The 18,088-nt window shown below is 37.2% G+C and overlaps 1 protein-coding gene across 1 annotated transcript; it reads right to left on the reverse strand.

The window, feature by feature from the left end:
* Positions 1 to 1,088: 1,088 nt before the first annotated feature.
* On the reverse strand, positions 1,089 to 15,999 carry LOC145270379 (uncharacterized). Its single transcript, XM_080126028.1, has 2 exons — positions 15,898 to 15,999; positions 1,089 to 2,728 (listed from the first exon to the last, which is right to left on the reverse strand). The coding sequence occupies exon 2, from the start codon at positions 2,718 to 2,720 to the stop codon at positions 1,380 to 1,382; it is 1,341 nt and encodes a 446-aa protein (XP_079982154.1). The 5' UTR covers positions 2,721 to 2,728; positions 15,898 to 15,999; the 3' UTR covers positions 1,089 to 1,379.
* Positions 16,000 to 18,088: the final 2,089 nt, after the last annotated feature.

The following is an 18,088-nucleotide window of genomic DNA, read 5'->3' on the forward strand; positions in this document are numbered from 1 at the left end:
TTTCGACCCGGGTGTTTGTGTCGGGGGGGGGGTAAATTATACTATCCATATTTAAGTTAAAACATACTTATCAAAGTATTCTTATGTGCATCTATATAAAAAAAAACACTTGTGAACGTTTTTTTTAATTTTTAAATTTTTTATTTCCATACTTTGTGGACCAGGCACGAACGCAGACCCCACAATTTTAATGACCCACTGTTCTGCAAGATCAAACATACCCATTCCTGTGTCTCGATACATGTTTTGGATCTATCTGTCCTGGTTCTCAGATGACGGATGGTCTGTCAAGCTGCACTTTTCCACAGATCTTTCAATAGAGGTATTTACAGACTTTGTTGTTTGTTTTAGTGTCTGGCATCCAGTTATGAAGTGTTTCAATCTATAATTCACTCAGTGGTAAAACCTATCATAATATTTATCTATTTCAAGTTGATTTTTTGCAGACTCTTCCCAACGCCTCTGCCAATTTTGAGTCTAAACACTTTTTATGTTTTTATTTATTTTACATGTAGAATTCCTGGACATAAGTCACAATTTCTAATATATATATGCATATGCACATAAAGTTATGAACGTTATATAGGCTCCGAGCAAAGCCAAGCTGAACTGCTAGTATATATATATATATATATTTATTTTATTTATACAAACATTAATGGCTACATATGTGCATACATGTTTCTGTAATCACCCACGTTGGGGGATTACGTCTTCAGGCCAAGAATTACCGTCACCGTTTTTTATGACTCCCACTCAGGTTGCATTTTAACTTGATAAACGAAATAGGAAAATGTATTTGGTGGAAATATCACTTTCGACGGTAATTCTTGGCCTGAAGACGTAATCCCCCAACGTGGGTGATTACAGAAACATGTATGCACATATGTAGCCATTAATGTTTGTATAAATAAAATTAATATACCTGCTCTGTTCACTCATTGAGCACTATTTTGGTAGACACATGTTGTTTCATTGGATGTACTTCTAGGAAACTAAACTCTACTGGCTATATATATATATATATATATATATATATATATATATATATATATGTATATATATATATATGTATATATATATATATATATATATATATATATATATATATATATATGTGTGTGTGTGTGTGGAGCCTTCAAAAAGTTTCCAGACTATTTCATCAAGTAAGAAAAATTATACAAAAATTAAAAAGGTTCCAAACCTTTTCAAATTTGGAGGAGAGAGAAAATGCCATGACTGGCAAGAAACAAAAATTAAAGTTCTTCCCCTTTTTAATTTTTGTATTATAATTTTCTTGCCTGATGAAATCAAATATGATTGAAACGGTCTGCACATCGTAGCAAGATGTCACTGTATTTACATAAAGAATATTTCTTTCAGAGACCATCTTCTGTGTGTATTTGCATATGAGCTTTAAGTTGTATATTCCATGAGAATGAGTATCCACAAATTTGACAGGAATATGGTTTCTCTTTTGTGTGGATACGCATATGAGTCTTAAGATTATAGCTGCGCAAAAACGCGGCCTTGCAGACATTACATGAATGTGGTTTCTCTCCTGTGTGAATTTTCATGTGGGTTCTAAGATAAGAATTGGTTGAAAAGGCCGATCCACAAACCTGACAAGAGTATGGCTTGTCACCAGTGTGTGTTCTCATATGTGTTTTTAGGGTAGAACGTTCTGAAAATGCTGTGCCACACACTTCACAAGAATGTGGTTTGTATCCAGTGTGTATTCTCATGTGAACTTTTAAGTTAGAGTTTCGAGAAAAGGAACAACCACATACTTCACAGTAATGTGTTTTTTCTTGTGAGTGTGTTTGCATATGAATTTTAAGGTTGTAAGCCCTTGAAAACGTAGTGTTGCAAATAGGACAAGAATATGGTTTCTCTTCTGTGTGTATTGCCATGTGAGTTTTAAGATGTGAGCTGGCTGAGTATGAAGAGAAACAGATTTTACATGCATAGGGTTTCTCGTCTGTGTGGATACTTCTTGTGTGGGTTTTAAGATTAGAACTCCGTGAAAATGCAAACCCACAAATATTACAAGAATATGGTTTTTCTCCTGTGTGTGTTCGCACATGGGATTTTAGATCAGATTTGGCTGTAAATCTAACGCCACAAACTTCACAGTTATACGGTTTTTCTCCTGTGTGTGTCCGTATGTGTATTTTAAGCGTATTTCGTCCTGAAAATGCTGATCCACAAACCTCACAGACAAACGGTTTTTCCCCACTGTGAGTTCTCATATGGGATTTAAGAGTAGAACTTTGAGAAAAGGCCGTGCCACAAACTTGACAACAATATGGTTTCTCTCCAGTATGTGTTCGCATATGTGTTTTAAGGGTCGAGCTTTGTGAAAATTGACAACTACAAATCTGACAAGCATAAGGTTTCTCACCTGTGTGTGTTCGAATATGACTTTTGAGATCAGAGTTTGTTGAGAATCGACACCCACAGACTTGACAGACATGAGCTTTTTCTCCCGTGTGGATCTTCATATGACATTGCAGAGTGTATTTCTGTGAGAAGGAAAGTTCACAGATTTTACAAGAATATGGTTTCTCACCAGAGTGTGTGCGCATATGCCGTTTGAGGTTGGATTTCTGAGTAAACGATGCTAAACATATTTCGCAAGAAAATTTTCTCTTGTCGGTACGTTCCTGCATATCTACTGGTTCTGCTCTGAAAATACACCACACAATTTTCTCTGACATACAGTTATCTGCAAAAAAAGATATAACAATCAATTCCTATAATTTTTTTCCCTCTGTAAATAAAAGATGTTTTAAAAACACAAATATAAAGATTATATATTATTTAACTTCCATATATTGTTCTCATATGGGATTTAAGAGTAGAACTTTGAGAAAAAGCCATGCCACAAACTTGACAAGAATATGGTTTCTCTAAGTATGTGTTCGCATATGTGTTTAAAGGGTCGAGCTTTGTGAAAATTGACACAAATCTGACAAGCATAAGTTTTCTCACCTGTGTGTGTTCGAATATGACTTTTGAGATCAGAGTTTGATGAGAATCGACAAAAATACAAATATAAAGATTATGTATTATTTAACTTCCATAGATTGATTATATCAGACAAAGCCATTTTCATGTGATTAGATTTGTTAACACACAAAATTACAGATTTGGGGGCTATGAAAATCCAATTCATATGGCGTGCAGAAAAGGTGGGGGAGATTATTTTTTCATGTAATAGCCCAAGTCACAATACAATTTGTTTCCTTCAATAACTACAAGAAACCTTCTTTACCGCCAATAACAATGGCCAGTGACTCTTTATCTTAAAGCACATCTTTTAAAGGTCTCGGCCTTACATTCACAGGAAACATGAGTTGGAACAATTACATTGAGAGCATTGCCAGGACCGTTGTGAAAAAGGTAGGTTCTCTCTACCGTGCTAGAAAGCTACTGACGCCTGAAAGTATCTTGTACCTCTATAAGGCCACCATTCGCTCATGTATGGAGTATTGTTATCATATTTGGGCTGGTACATCTGCTACTAATCTTTCACTCCTAGAAAAGGTTCAAAAGAGAGTCGCCAACCTAATAGGTCCTGATCCAAGCTTCAGCCTCTGTCCCATCGACACTATGTAGCATCCCTCTGCCTGTTCTACAAGTATTTTAATGGTGAATGTTCCAACGAACTGCAAGCACTTGTACCCCCTCTACATAAATACCCCCGACAAACTCAACAAGCAGTAAAATTCCACCCCTTCACAGTAGAGATCCCTAGATGTAATAGAGCCTTCTACTCCAGTAGTTTCTTCCCCAGAACCACTAGACTTTGGAACTCCCTGTCAGGTTCCTGCTTCCCCAACTGTACTGACATGCAGAAGTTCAAGTGTAACGTGAACCAACATCTTGCTGCCCAACTCCCTACATAGTACCCCTGTAGCCTGTGTCACTAATAGTAGCCCCCTACATCAAAGTGGCAATGTGCCTTGTAAGGTGTGAAAATGTAAAAAAAAAACACAAAAAAAAATTGAAACTGATTTGAAGACCAAGGAGCTGTACTTGATCTTCCATGACCTGGCAGACCTCGAAACATTGTCACAAATGAAAATAAGAAAAAAGTGAGAGAGGTTGTCCAGCAGCATCCTGAAACAGTGATTCAACGACGTTCCACACAACTTAAAATATGTCAAGGCTCAAAATTCTCCACAGTTTAAAACTCTTCCCTTATAAAATGCAACTTGTTGAACATGTAAAGTCCAAAGACTTTCAAACAAAGGGTTCAATATGCAGTTCAAATGCAAGGACTTGTCCGAAATGATTGCAATTTTCTGCAAAAGTTGATTTTGTCAGATGAAACCAATTTTCATTTGAATAGATTTATTATCAAACAAAATTACAGATTTTAGCGCTCTGACAATCCAAGGGCAATTCACAGCAAGAGCAGCTGCATCCCATAAAGTGCACTGTCTGGTATGCAGTAACGGAGGAGAAGATTATTGGATCTTATTTTTTTGAAGATCAAGACGAAAATGCTGTCACTGTTACTGGAGAGAAATATCGGACTATGATTACAGATTACTGTACACACAAATTCAAAATAAGCCTGAATTATGGTTCAAACACAATAGAGCAATGGTGCATACGGCAAGAGACACCATAGAGCTTCTCGGCCAATGCTTTGGTGTTCCCAGACTTGACTACCCCTGACTTTTTCTTGTAGTTCGTCCTTAAATTAATACCAGAATTTGATGGCTCAACCCCGGTACTTGACTGGGTGGAGAAGGTGGAACTGCATTGCTTGTTGTCTATCATGAAGAGCATTGAGCATGTGGTTCCTCTGCGTCTGACTGGCAGGGCTTTCGTGGTATATCAACAGCTTATTCCTGAGGAAAAACAGGATTATAAAAGGATCAAAGAAGCACTATACAAGGCGTTTGCTATATACCCATCCACTAGGAAGCAATTTGAGGCAAGAACATTACGTCCAGGTGAAACTGTCTATGTTTACGAAGTTGACGATGTTGTTTAGATGCTGAACAGAAGATCTGACATTGGTTGGGATTGAATAAGATAGATAGAAATATATATTAGCAGAAAACCTGATGTTACCCGGGATTAAATGAGATAGATGGAAATATACACTAGCAGTAGACCTGACATATCCCAGGATTGAATGAGATAGATGGAAATATATACTAGCAAATCTGACGTGGCCTGGGATTGAATAAAAGAGATGGAAATATAGCAGATGACCTTGCAAATTTCTGTCAGGACTCCCAACCAGAGCAAAGCAACTCCTGTGAGCTAGCGTAAGCATAGCTTCATTGTCCCTTAATGACTTGGTGGACTAGACCAGGACCGTGATGAAGAATACCTATGAGATGAGAGAACCAGTAGTCGCTGCTGCACAGTGCACACCGAGTGATGATAGGCTGTCTCAAGTGCCTCGCCCGCATGATGAAGTCGTGTGTTATAGGTGCAGTGGCCAGCTGCCACCTTTTTGCTACGATCTGTGTAATAAGACTGGTCATATTGCTGGGGATTGTGCGGAAAATGGGGTCAGGGAAAAGGCACCAGCATCGACCTCTTCCCCAAGCAGAAATTAGACAAGGTGCTTCCAAACATTCAGGAGAAGGTGGAACTGCATTGCCTGTTGCCTATCACGGCTGCAGAAGTTTGCTTTGGTTATTTGTAATAGAAAAAATACTGTTTAACAAATTATTTTAATATTCTAGCAAGGCAGATTGCTACTATTCCGAAATTCACAGTTGGTAACCTAACCCTTGCTTAAAATTCAGATAACTTGCTTTTACTTTCTTATTTATTAGTCTAGTAATTAGTTGTAATAGTAATAAATAAGTAATAATAAATAAACACACAAACACATTTTAACAAGAAGTTAAGAGAGAAAGTTGTGCGAAATTCTATCAGTGAATTGTTGTAGGTTTTTTGTTTTGTTTCTTTTTCTTTTCTCCATAAATACCAGCCCATTTAATTGCAAAAATTAACTTTTATTGCTTACGGTAACATTTATTTCCTGTATATATTTATTTATTTTGTTGAAGTCTTTTGTTGGCTTCTCTGCTAAAACCCTGAAAGTGGTTCATAAATATATTTAAAAATAAAAAAAGCAGTTCATAATTTTTTCACAACAATTCTATTTTTATGTTTTATGTTGGTTGTTTTTGCATTACAGCATATCAACTCTTTTCAAAATTTCTAAAGTCATTCTTAACATGGGGAGGTTGGGGGTGTTTACTTCCAAAGCCATTCTTAACATGGAGAGGATGGGGATGTTTATTTCTAAACTCTTTTCTAATGCTGAATCCAGTTATTTTGAAGAACAATTTTTAATAGAGTATATTTGTTTTTTTTTAAGTCGGTTTCTATTAAACCCACAGTTGAGACCCTAACAGGTACTACCAGTCAGGGTCAGAGTAGACCTGGGAGCAATGGCAATTAAAGAGCAGCTCCACACTCCCCAAAGCCCGCATGCTGGGGCCTCATCATCGGATATAGTTTAAGGTAATATCCAGGACCTATGTTTTATGTGAAAAAAATTTCCCAACACCTGATGTTTGATTAAAAAAAAATAAGGCCGATAGCCATTAGTCGCATGCTATTGTGTAATGAATGAATGTGTGAATGTAGGATTGACATGAAATTCTTAAAGATAAACTAAAATGACCGAAAAATGGGCTGAAATGACTTAAATAAATAAAAAATAAATGACTTAGAATGACTTTAATGAACTTAAGGATGAATTGAATGACCTTAAGAATGACTTGAATGCTAAAAACATAACTGGAATCCTTCAAAAACAACTCGAATGATCTGGAGAATGACTTGAATGGCTTTGAGACTGACTGGTTGTAAAGTGGGTGATCATTTTACATTAAATTAATACAGAAAAGTGATCCCCCACTTTATATCACAATAAGTACAGCATGTAGTAAGAACAGATACTACACTTTGAGATATTACATTTGAATAATCACAGAAAAAAAATACAATTGGGAAAATGAACAAAAAACTTAGGCACAAGGCCAACTCAAAAAGCGGGGATGGTGAGGTTGGTTGATCCATCTCGTCTCTGTTGTAAATTTTAAATTATTTTTCTCTCGGCCAGCCTCTTTTATCATGGTTACCCATTTTAATTTGTATTTATGTGTGTGTGGTGGGAGGGGTGGGGGTGTTCCTACTTAAACCCAATCTTAAAACATTTTTTATTTATATAAAAAAATACAAAAAATTTAACAATCTTAATAAAATTTCATTTGTGTCGAGGAACTTGGAAAAAAAACCCCGGTCAGTAAGGTCCTCTCAACCCTATCTGAAATGCTAGACCACCCGTTTCACTCTGGTTTGTAAAGGAACCAGGGTTTCGCGGGCAGCCTCTAAATGGAGGGGGGAGGAGTTGTGTCCTAAATAGGGGAGAAAAGAAAAAATTGGCGGTGAGGGCAGGGGTGAGTGTTAGTGTTTGATTTGATTTCCTCCAAGATGAGTTGAATTTCGAGAGGAAGGGGGGGGGCAAAAGAAAAAATTGTTGTTTTTGGAGGTTGGGGGTCTTGGAGGCTTTCTAATAAGGGAAACAAGATTTATTCGGCTGGCTGAGAGGCTGAAGGAAGTAGAATTGGAAAGAGGCAGGGGTCCGACAGAAACTCCAGAACTGCGTGCTCCACACCTAGGCGGGGAACACATATTCAAATTTGGCCCCTCTTCATACACACAGACTTGCTAACTGTATCCATCTTCTTTCAAAAGCCACGCAATGCAGTCTTCTTCTGTCGCATCTGATCTTTACCCGTAGTTTGTGTTTAAAGAAAGCGATCAGATCCTGATCAGAAAAAGGTAGCACCCCCCGGCTATCTTGCAGTCTCGACGTCCAAATCACACCACGACCAGGATTGAGATGTAGACCATTTATCTCTCCCAGTGCCACGGCGCCCTTACATTGTCCACTACGTTTGATACAGCCATCCCCTCGCCAACATACAACCAATACTGACAGAGTTTGCAGTAATCAAAAAATGTGTGATCAGTTGTTTCTACGGCCATCGTCCCGCAACGGGGATAGGCCGGCGACTCCAAAAAACAGAACTGCATTGTATATTGTTGAGAGGAAGCGCGTTTCAGGCCAATCGCCAGGTCAGAGAGAACTCCGAATTGTTCAGATGACTCAAACCTGGCGCCCGGCTCCATGCGGAGCGGATCTCATTCTGCTGCCAACCCAAACGCGCGCATAGTGAGTCGTTGGCAGCCCCCCTCACTAGATCCCTGTGTAGTTCCCTACGGGTGGCAGTCACAAGGTAGCTGGACCCTCGTAGTCATTTTAGCGTGGTTCAGCACTCTTTCAGGAAGGCTGAATCTCCCCGCGGCCTGCGACGACTCTCGATAGTAGGGTCAAGAATGAGATCGGGAAAGGCGGCAGTGATCGCAGGGGGCAACGGTTGATCACCTTGAAGGTATTGGCTAAGGAAGGCTAGCCTCTTGGTGTCTCGGTGACATTTCAAGTCCAGCATTCTCAAACCTCCCTCACACGGACGTTGAATACAGACCTGTTTGCTCACCTAGTGTCTTCCTCTGTCTCAAAGAAGCGATGACAAGACTTTGACAAGAGATGTTAGGTGTTGTGTAGGCAGAGGAAGTACGGCCAGTCGGTAAAGGATAAGAGGGAAGACGTATGTAGCACACGCCTCAGCTCTACCCTTTAAGAAAAGTTTGACCCCAGCCGCCACCTTTGATTGTATCTCCGACCAATTCTTATCAAGCTGGAGACCCAGTCCGAACCACATGCCAAGGATCCAAACAGGACATCTGTCCAGCTGAAGTGCACCGGGAGGTTTGCATTATCACTTCAGGCGCCCAATACCAGTCCGACCAACTTGCTGCAGTATATCTTGGCCCCTGTGATTCTTTTGTACTGTACAAGTGCCTCCAACACAACCTTGATGTCTCTGAAGCTCGATACGAAGACCATGACATCATCAGCGAATGCGGATACCTTGGCAGCTGGGCCTCCAGGCAGAGCCATTCCGCACAAGGCCAAATTTGCCTCTCCACATCTCAGCTTGCGGAGCAGAAGCTCCAAGGGCAGGACGTAAAGTAGGGGCGACAGCGGACAACCTTGACGAACTGACCGAGAGATAACAAAGGGCTGTCGATACATCATGGAGATCCACTTGCAGAACTCCGGTTTAAAACCAGCGGCCTCTAAGACAGGAAATGATGGTCGACCCTATCGAATGCTTTGGACTGATCTTAGTTGATCAGCGCGGCTTCCGTGTCATCATCTATTCCCCCCTTTAGGATCATGCAGATCAGGTGCAAGTTGTTCTGAATCGATCTCCCCTTCACAGTGTAGTTCTGTTCCGGTTCAACCAACTTGTCAATTTACATTAAATTAAGATAACAGATTCGACAGGACCCTGGCCAACATCTTCAACTCTGTCTTAAGCAGAGTTATAGGCTGTAGTTGTCTAACTCTTCCCCGCCATGCCCGTCACCTTTCCTCAGCAATGTGATCACTCCCTTGGTTACCTGCCCTGGGATGGATCCCTGAGCAAACCAATGGTTGAACACATCCGTCAGAAGAGGCAGAAACATGGGCAACAGCTTCAAATACAGTTTGTATGGCAGACCATCGAGTCCCGGCGATCTGTCACAGCTGACCTGCTTCAGCACAGTAAAGACCTCCTGCTCTGTCACCTGGCCCTCGCAACTAGCCGCTCTAGCCACATCAAGACGGGGAGAGTTGGCCAAATAGTCACTAAACTCAAGGACTGGAAGATCGGGCTGCTGTGTAAAACGCTCCTCAAAATGTTCTTGAAACCCTTTGCAGATCTCCTGAGTCGATTCAAGGATGCGTCCATTCGGATGTCTAACTTTTGCAATGTATTTGTCCGAGCTACGCCTAGAAATCTCACCACGTGTGACAGCGAACAGAGTTGACTGCTTCGTTTCCTATTTTTCTAAGCCTAGCTCTGACTACTTGACCTTCGTAGCACTCGCTAGTCTCGCGCACAAAGCCCTGCTTAGCTAGTTCCTGACTAACCCTATAACCCTTCCCCGTAGCCCGGGCTAGTTTCTGCTCTAGCTTTGATCTTGGCCAAAAGGCCAAGAAAAGCTTAAAAAGCTAAGAACAGCATCTATTAACAAGACCTTTGATCTTAACCAAAAAGGCCAAGCACAAAAGTGACTTATAGAGTCGTTTGCACGCAACTAAAAACAGTTTATAAAAGTATTTTTATCATAAAAGTTATAATTTTGTTCAAAAATTAGAATAAAACCTGTTTGAATAAAACTTCTATTTTCATATTTGCACTAGCGAGGGGTACCCGGCATTGCCTGGGTGTTTTTCGGTGTGTGTGGTTGGGAAAACGAACGTTAAAAAACCCTGCTTTGGTAATCAAAACATCGACAAAAAACAAAAAAAAACTAACGTAAGGCAAACAAACGATGTTAAATGTAAAAATCGAAAAAACAAAAACAAAAAAGAAAACAGAAAAACGAACGTTAAAAAAAAAACATGTGAAAAATGGCTTAAATAAGCTTGTTTCGATATTAAAATTTAAAAATCGGTGGGTACCCGGGTGTTTTGGGGTGTGTGGTCGGGGGTGTTAATGGAAACCTAACAATAAGCGAAGTAAAAAAAAACAAAAAAAAAAACAGAAAAATGAACATTACGTGAAAAATGGCTTAAATAACACTGGTTCAATATTTAAATTTAAAAAATCGAAAAAAAAAGAAAGACATCTCACAACACGATTCGAACCCAAAATGTTTAGATAATGAACCAACGCGCTAACCAACTGAGCTAACACGACGTACATGAAATTCAGTCAATTCTTCAACTATTTAAACTAAATCAGGTGATGACGTCATCTGACGCATGTGTAGAACCGGTCGTCGTCAGGAGAGGACGGTTTTGTTGACCCCCCCCCCCCCGTAGAAAATTGTTGATTTCGTGGGGAAAAAATTAACGTTTTTGGCCAATTATTCAATATTTTTGGGGCAAAGGATGGAGCTCCAATATGATACTAAGTTTGTGAATTTTCGTTCTGTCTGTCGAAAGTTTTTAGCGGACACACAAACACACATACAAACATACATACACACATTTTCGCTTTTATATATATAGACTAGCAAGGGGTACCCGGCATTACCCGGGTGTTTTTCAGGGTATGTGAAAAAACCCCGAAGCGTTGACGACGCGCAGTTGGAAAATAGTAAAGTGTTTTAAAAAAAACAGGTGCGCGTTTTTGCTTGACGTGACGGCGATAGGTATTAAGCAGTTATTTTGTGCGGGACAGTTTTGAATAAATCGGTTTGTTTGTTTTTATAAACCCGCTCCCTGTTTATTAGGAGGAGTGAAATGAAAGCTACAGTCTGATATGACGAAGTCGACATTGACCAAACTGGCTCTGGGCCTGTTGTATTTATTTGCTCCCCCACCGAGCAAATTAGGCACAAGGCCGATTTTTAATGTGAGGAGTCCAGGGAGGGGGAAGGGAAAATGGGGACCAGCTCCCGAGAGGAGGGAAATGGGAGCTGGTTAAAGGTCAAGCATGTGGGGTTGCCCCCACATCTGGTCTTTGCTAGTCATAGCTAGTCCTAGCTAGTCATAGCTTGCAGCATCTGCCGGAACAGATACTACACTTTGATCATGTCACCCGGGCCCCGGAGGGCGCGCGGGCAAGTGGCTCTGGGCCTGTGATTAGAGTCGAAGTTCGCTTTTTTTATACCGAAAACCGAATGTAACGCGTGCCGATGCGGGAAATGTGGAATAATTAACGTTTGAAAATCAATAAAATTAAATAGAGAGGCAAGCTCCGTCGGTAATTCATAGATATTACAATTTATAGATGATATAAAAAGTTTTAAAAAGTTGTGAAACGAGCAAGCGCTTCTCTGAAAGCATTCTTAGCATGCGTGTTGGACTGTTGGAGTGTTTATTCTGAAAGCCATTCTTAAATGAGTGTTGGGGTGTTTATTCCGAAAGCCGTTCTTAACATGGGGAGTTTGGGCATGTTTATTTTTTTTTAATTTTTTTTTTTATTTTTTTTTACAAAGGCATCACCACATTATCAAGGCCCAGAGGCCACTCAAGGATAAGGGTTAAAGAGTGTACAGTAGAAATTGGTCAATATAGTAATCATTAGTAATGAAAATTTGTTAAATTTGATAACTTATATGGAACGGCTCATCAAGAACTTATTTACTTTAGACTTGAACACAACCATATTGTAGTCAGCCGGAAAGCAGGAAAACGGAAGACAATTCCACAGGCGTGCAGTTCTAAGAAAGAAGCTTTGTTCATGGAATCTACGTTTAGGTTTAGGCACAGATAAAGAGTGGGGGAAATTATTGATAGTGTTTACAGCTAGACGAGTGTTTCTTGTGAAAGTTTGGCGAGGGGGGACTATAGATTGAAGCTCAGTTGAACACTTTCCATGAAAATAACGATACATCAGAGACAAACTCGCAACATCTCTTCTGTGAGATAGAGGTTGCAAGGAGGAGAAAAGGACATCTCCTACGAGGCTACGAAGTCTATTTTGAACTCTATCAAGGCAGGACAAGTCCTTTCTAGCAGTTCCTGCCCAGATGTGGCAACAGTATTCCATCCTTGGACGTACCTGGCTCTTATATAGATAGAGAATAGCATCAGCAGTGAGATATCTACCGGATCGATAGAAAGATCCCACCATTTTTCCAGCGGCCTTGGCAACAGATTTGATATAAGTGTTCCATTTAAGATCAGGAGTAATGGTCAAGCCCAGAAGCTTGTCAAAACTTGAGGCCTCCTGAAGACGAGAGCCATTCATTTCAATTGATGACAAATGTGGATTAGAATGTTGATGATGTAAAGAGAGAAGCTTGGTTTTAGATGCATTAAAAGTAACCAGCCACTCCTTTCCCCATTGTACTACGTGCTCAAGATCAACTTGGTCGTTTACTGTCTTAGATGTGGTACCATAAATGGTAGTGTCGTCAGCATAAATGTCTACAAATGATGTAAGGATATGATTTGGAAGATCATTAATGTAGATCAGGAAAAGAGTTGGGCCCAGGATGGATCCCTGAGGGACACCGGCATTAATACTGTGAGCTTCTGATTTTTGCCCCTCAACTACTACTCTTATGAACCTATCAGAAAGAAATGATTTAATAATTGAGAAGACTTTTCCAGCTATACCATAGCTAGCGATCTTATGAAGTAAACCTTTATGCCATACCCTATCAAAGGCTTTAGATATGTCAAGAGCAATTTATTCCTAAAGCTATTCTTAACATGGTGAATTTGAGGGTGCTTATTTCGAAAGCTGTTCTTAACATGGGGAGGTTGAGGGTGTTTATTTCTAAAGCCATTCTTCATGGGAAGGTTGGGGTGTTTATTTCTAAAGCCATTCTTAAAATGGGAAGGTTGGGGGTGTTTATTTCTAAAGCCATTCTTAGCATGGGAAGGTTGGGGTGTTTATTTCTAAAGCCATTCTTAAAATGGGAAGGTTGGGGGTGTTTATTTCTCATATCGTTCTTTACATGGGTATTGGGATGTTTATTCCGAAAGCCGTTCTTAACATGGGTGTTCGTGTGTTTATTCCGAAAGCCGTTCTTAACATGGGTGTTGGGGTGTTTATTCCGAAAGCCGTTCTTAACATGGGGAGTTTGGGCATGCTTATTCCTAAAGCCATTCTTAACATGGGGAGGTTGGGGTGTTTATTTCTAAAGCCATTCTTAAAATGGGAAGGTTGGGGGTGTTTATTTCTAAAGCCGTTCTTAACATGAGTGTTGGGATGTTTATTCCGAAAGCCGTTCTTAACATGGGTGTTGGGGGGGGGTACTCCAAAAGATGTTCTTAACATGGCAAGGTTGGGGGTGTTAATTCCAAAAGCCATTCTTAACATGGGGATGTTGGGGGTGTTTATTTCTAAAGCCATTCTTAACATGGGAAGGTTGGGGGTGTTAATTCTGAAAGCCATTCTTAACATGGGGAGGATGGGGGTGTTTATTTCTAAAATTCCCCCCAAATAGTACTATAATGTATTTTTTTATTTTGTTTCAGACATTTTTTTCTTTTAATTTTAAATTGGCAGTCAATGAAAAAAAAAAAAAAAAAAAATTAAAAATTCTATGTTCTGAACCCCCCCCCCACTTACAGTGCTTTTCTTCTTTTTCATATAATTTTAGATGTTCCACAAAAGATTTGTACGCCATGTTAAAAGGCAGTTTGCTACGTAAAGGTATATCCAACAGTCGTCGTTTATGTTACCGCCTGCTTGCGTGGAGCGTAAATGGAAGCTGTAAAATAGCAGAAAATAGTCCCTGGGTTCAGGGGTTAATACCATGCAAACGGTAAATTTGCGACGGGTTTCATTATCAGGTTCGTTGTCAGCGACCTCGATAACCCCTAAAAAAAAAACAAATTAGAGTGGTGGAAGTTCTGTTGTTGCGAATAATTACGTGAATATTAAAATATTTAAAAAATATTATAAAATAAAACGTTATCTTTCATTATTTCTTTTTTATTTGTTAACACCGTATTTTATTTGTATTGTTCAATGTTTTAGATTTTGAAATTATAAAATAAAAATTTTAAATTATAAAATAAAAATTTTGAAATTATAAAATAAAAATTTTAAATTATAAAATAAAAATTTTAAATTATAAAATAAAATTTTGAAATTATAAAATAAAAATTTTAAATTATAAAATAAAATTTTAAATTATAAAATAAAAATTTTGAAATTATAAAATAAAAATTTTTAAATTATAAAATAAAAATTTTAAATTATAAAATAAAATTTTGAAATTATAAAATAAAAATTTTAAATTATAAAATAAAAATTTTAAATTATAAAATAAGGTAAAACTATACAAACACCGTGACAGCGAATTAACCCTACCCCTAACCCTAACCCCTAACCCTAACCCTAACCCTAACCCTACCCCTAACCCTAAACCTAACCCTAACCCTAACCCTAACCCTAATCCTAACCCTAACCCTAACGCTGTCACGGTGTTTGTATAATAATACCTAAAATAAATCACATTCAATAATTATATATGTAAACAAACTTCTGTTTACACTAAGCGGGACCGAACGTGTCCCCCCTTTTTTATATAATAGTATTCGAGGCTCTTTGTACGACTAAACGGCAAATCTGCTAAAATGTCTTAAAATATCACATTCGGCAAATTGAAATGTGATATTCGTTTTCATATTTTCATATTTGGCTACTTGTATAGTTTAAATTAAACTTTAATCAAGACATTAAAAAATGAAAATATCAAAAGGGTATATTGGGAGTATCCGTTATGGACTGACTTCGAAAAAAAATTTCATTTGATTTGATCGAGTAGTTTTTTTTTTTGTTTTTTTTTTTTTAATTTTTTTAATTTTTTATTTTTACAGCGGGAAAACACGTTTTTATGAGAGTCAGTCATTATGGAATTTGTTAAACACACCACGGGGAGATAACTCCAGTTAAAGCGCGGACACTCCCTCCCCATCTTTAATACTAGTTTTTCTTCCTAAAAATCAGACCTTTTGCTCGGTATCATAACAAATTGTTTTTTCGCTGTAAAATAAAATAAAAATGTAAAAAAATGAATAAATAAAAAATGTAAAAAAAACAAAAAAAAAAAACTACTTGATGAAATTAAGTGATTTTTTTTTTCGGAGAACTTCGTTCCATAACGGATACGTGCAATATAACCCTTTTTTTTTTTTTCGATATTTTCATGTTTTAATATCTTGATTAAACTGTACAAGTTGGTTTTTTATTTAAAAAAATACATTATATACAGTGTTGGTCATCCGTAATGGAATATGTGTCTGACGTCACTTCCGCCGAATTGCTTTGTAAAAAAAAAAGTGCAAATTTTAACGAGTACCGTTTTATAATTACTTACCTTCCACGTGATCCAAGTATTTTTCAAAAAAAAAAAAAAATCATTGATTGAAAAGTTGACCAGCAGAAAAAGAGAAAAAGCGATTTCAGAAAACCGGTGTAATAAAAAAATTGTCCCCTGCGAAAATTTCGTCCCTATCGGAAAAGGAACACAAGAAAACTTCGAATTATTTGGATTCTGTTCTCATCTTAGGTGTTCCTGGTGACACAACGTATATCGGTCGATATAATCTCTAACCCTCTTCAGTTGGATAGTGTCAAACTCGGGAATCTGCACAAAACCCATTATGTAATCGATGCGGCTACGATAGGTGCCTCAGAATTTTGGGGGTATTTTTCACACAAGACTGCGAATAAAATAAAAAAAAATAAAATAAATAAATAAACTCGTAATTTCTCTTTTTAAAGTTGGTTGTTTATTTTCTTCATGGAATATACTTCCGAAATAAACTATTAAAGTTGTTTTAAAAATAATAGAAATATTCTTTTTTATTAAAAAAAAAACAAACAAAAAAACAGTGTTTACAAAGTGCCTGCGCGCCTTCATGCGGCCTTCTTTTTTACGTAATTGAATTTTACGAGTTAATTTTTTTTTAATTTTTCAACTTTAAAAATCTATAAAATTTTTTCTATTGATTCTATTTTTACGATATTTTCAGGGTCAATGTGAAATTTTATGCTCTTTCCAATAAACCGATTATAATATTTTAGACAAACGTTTTTTGTTAAATTTACCGCCCCCCCCCATTTTGAAATATCTATTAAAGTTTTAATAATTAATTTACTCACCAAAGTTATCATAAATTGAAGATAAAAGATCAATAAATAAAATATTCTAATTTGAAACAACAACAAAAAAGATGTTTTTTTTTTTTTTTTTTTGGAAATTTACTTGTAAAGTCCAAAGTTTAAAACCTTTTTCTTTTTTAACCACGTGCATTTTTTTTTTTTAAGTGTTATGCTTAGATTGTCAAGTAAATATCGGACGCTGACGACAATTTTTTCTGTTTCATTCAATGTTTTCTTATATATATATATATATATATATATATATATATATATATATATATATATATATTTAATTCACTCGATAAACAAGAAATAAAATAGATTAATCAAAAACTCATGTATTTCATAAGGAGAATAAAAAAAATCGTGCTACACGAATGACCCGGTCTGGGCCGGGTTGACATGCTAGTATATATATGTGTATAGGTGTATATACATATATGTATATTCATGAATTAAAATGTGGCACGCGTCTGCGGATGAAATGTCAGAAATTGACAAGCTAAACGGGAATTGTTTCAATATTTCTCACAAATATAAACAAACCTTGTTGTTATGAAAAATGTAAGAGAAAGGAATCTGGTTATGTGAATGTTCTGAAAAGATTGACAGGAAAAAGTGACAGAAGGAAAAAGATTGCAGTTGGAGATGTGATTGTCAACCGAGTGGACGTCATGATAATTCTCTCTGTCGCTCCCCCACTCTCTCTCTCTCTATCTACCAAAAGCAAGAACAACAGGAGAAATAAAAAACGGACTGTTGCTTACACCAATGGTTGTTGTGTTTTGAATTCTTAAAAAGGGTTTATAATATAACAATCGGTAGAGTGTTTTTTTTTTTTTTGTTGTTTAACAGCAAAAACTTATAAGTGAATGTGCTCATTTTACATATAAGGGTGCCCCAAAATACTAATTTTGGTTTACAGCACACAATAGAAAAAGACATTAATTGTGGCGCTTCGAAGCCACCGGAAGATAAATTCAAAGAAAATCAGAAATTTGTCGCCCTTTATTTGAACAGTGAAAAACATCTGAGTTCGTGTTTTTTTTTTGTAATCCTTGTTTAAAAAAATATTTTATTTAAAAAGGACATGGAATATAAGTATAAATATGGATAAATTCTTAATAATGAAGAATGGAAGTATCCACTGAATAGTATTTTTTATAGGTAAGTGACTTTTTGGAATTTATATATATTTTTTTATAATCGAAGTAAGTAAAATTTCGTTGATTTTCTTGAAATCTTTTTTAAAGAAAACCGATTTAAAAAAACAAATATTGCATAATTTGCTATTAAACTAATTAATTCAACAAACTAATAAGAAACAAAGGAGAAGCAAAAACAAAACAAAAAATTGTTTTCTTCACCGAATTGACTGTTCCTGCATTACCTATGCAATGTTC

The sequence above is a fragment of the Euprymna scolopes genome, chromosome 46 (assembly GCF_053919585.1).
Source record: "Euprymna scolopes isolate OS-2025 chromosome 46, ASM5391958v1, whole genome shotgun sequence".
Lineage (NCBI taxonomy): Eukaryota > Metazoa > Mollusca > Cephalopoda > Sepiida > Sepiolidae > Euprymna > Euprymna scolopes.

Excerpts from the sequence above, each read along its gene's own strand:
- LOC145270379 (XM_080126028.1), bottom strand. The coding sequence starts at position 2,720 with ATGTCAGAGAAAATTGTGTGGTGTATTTTCAGAGCAGAACCAGTAGAT.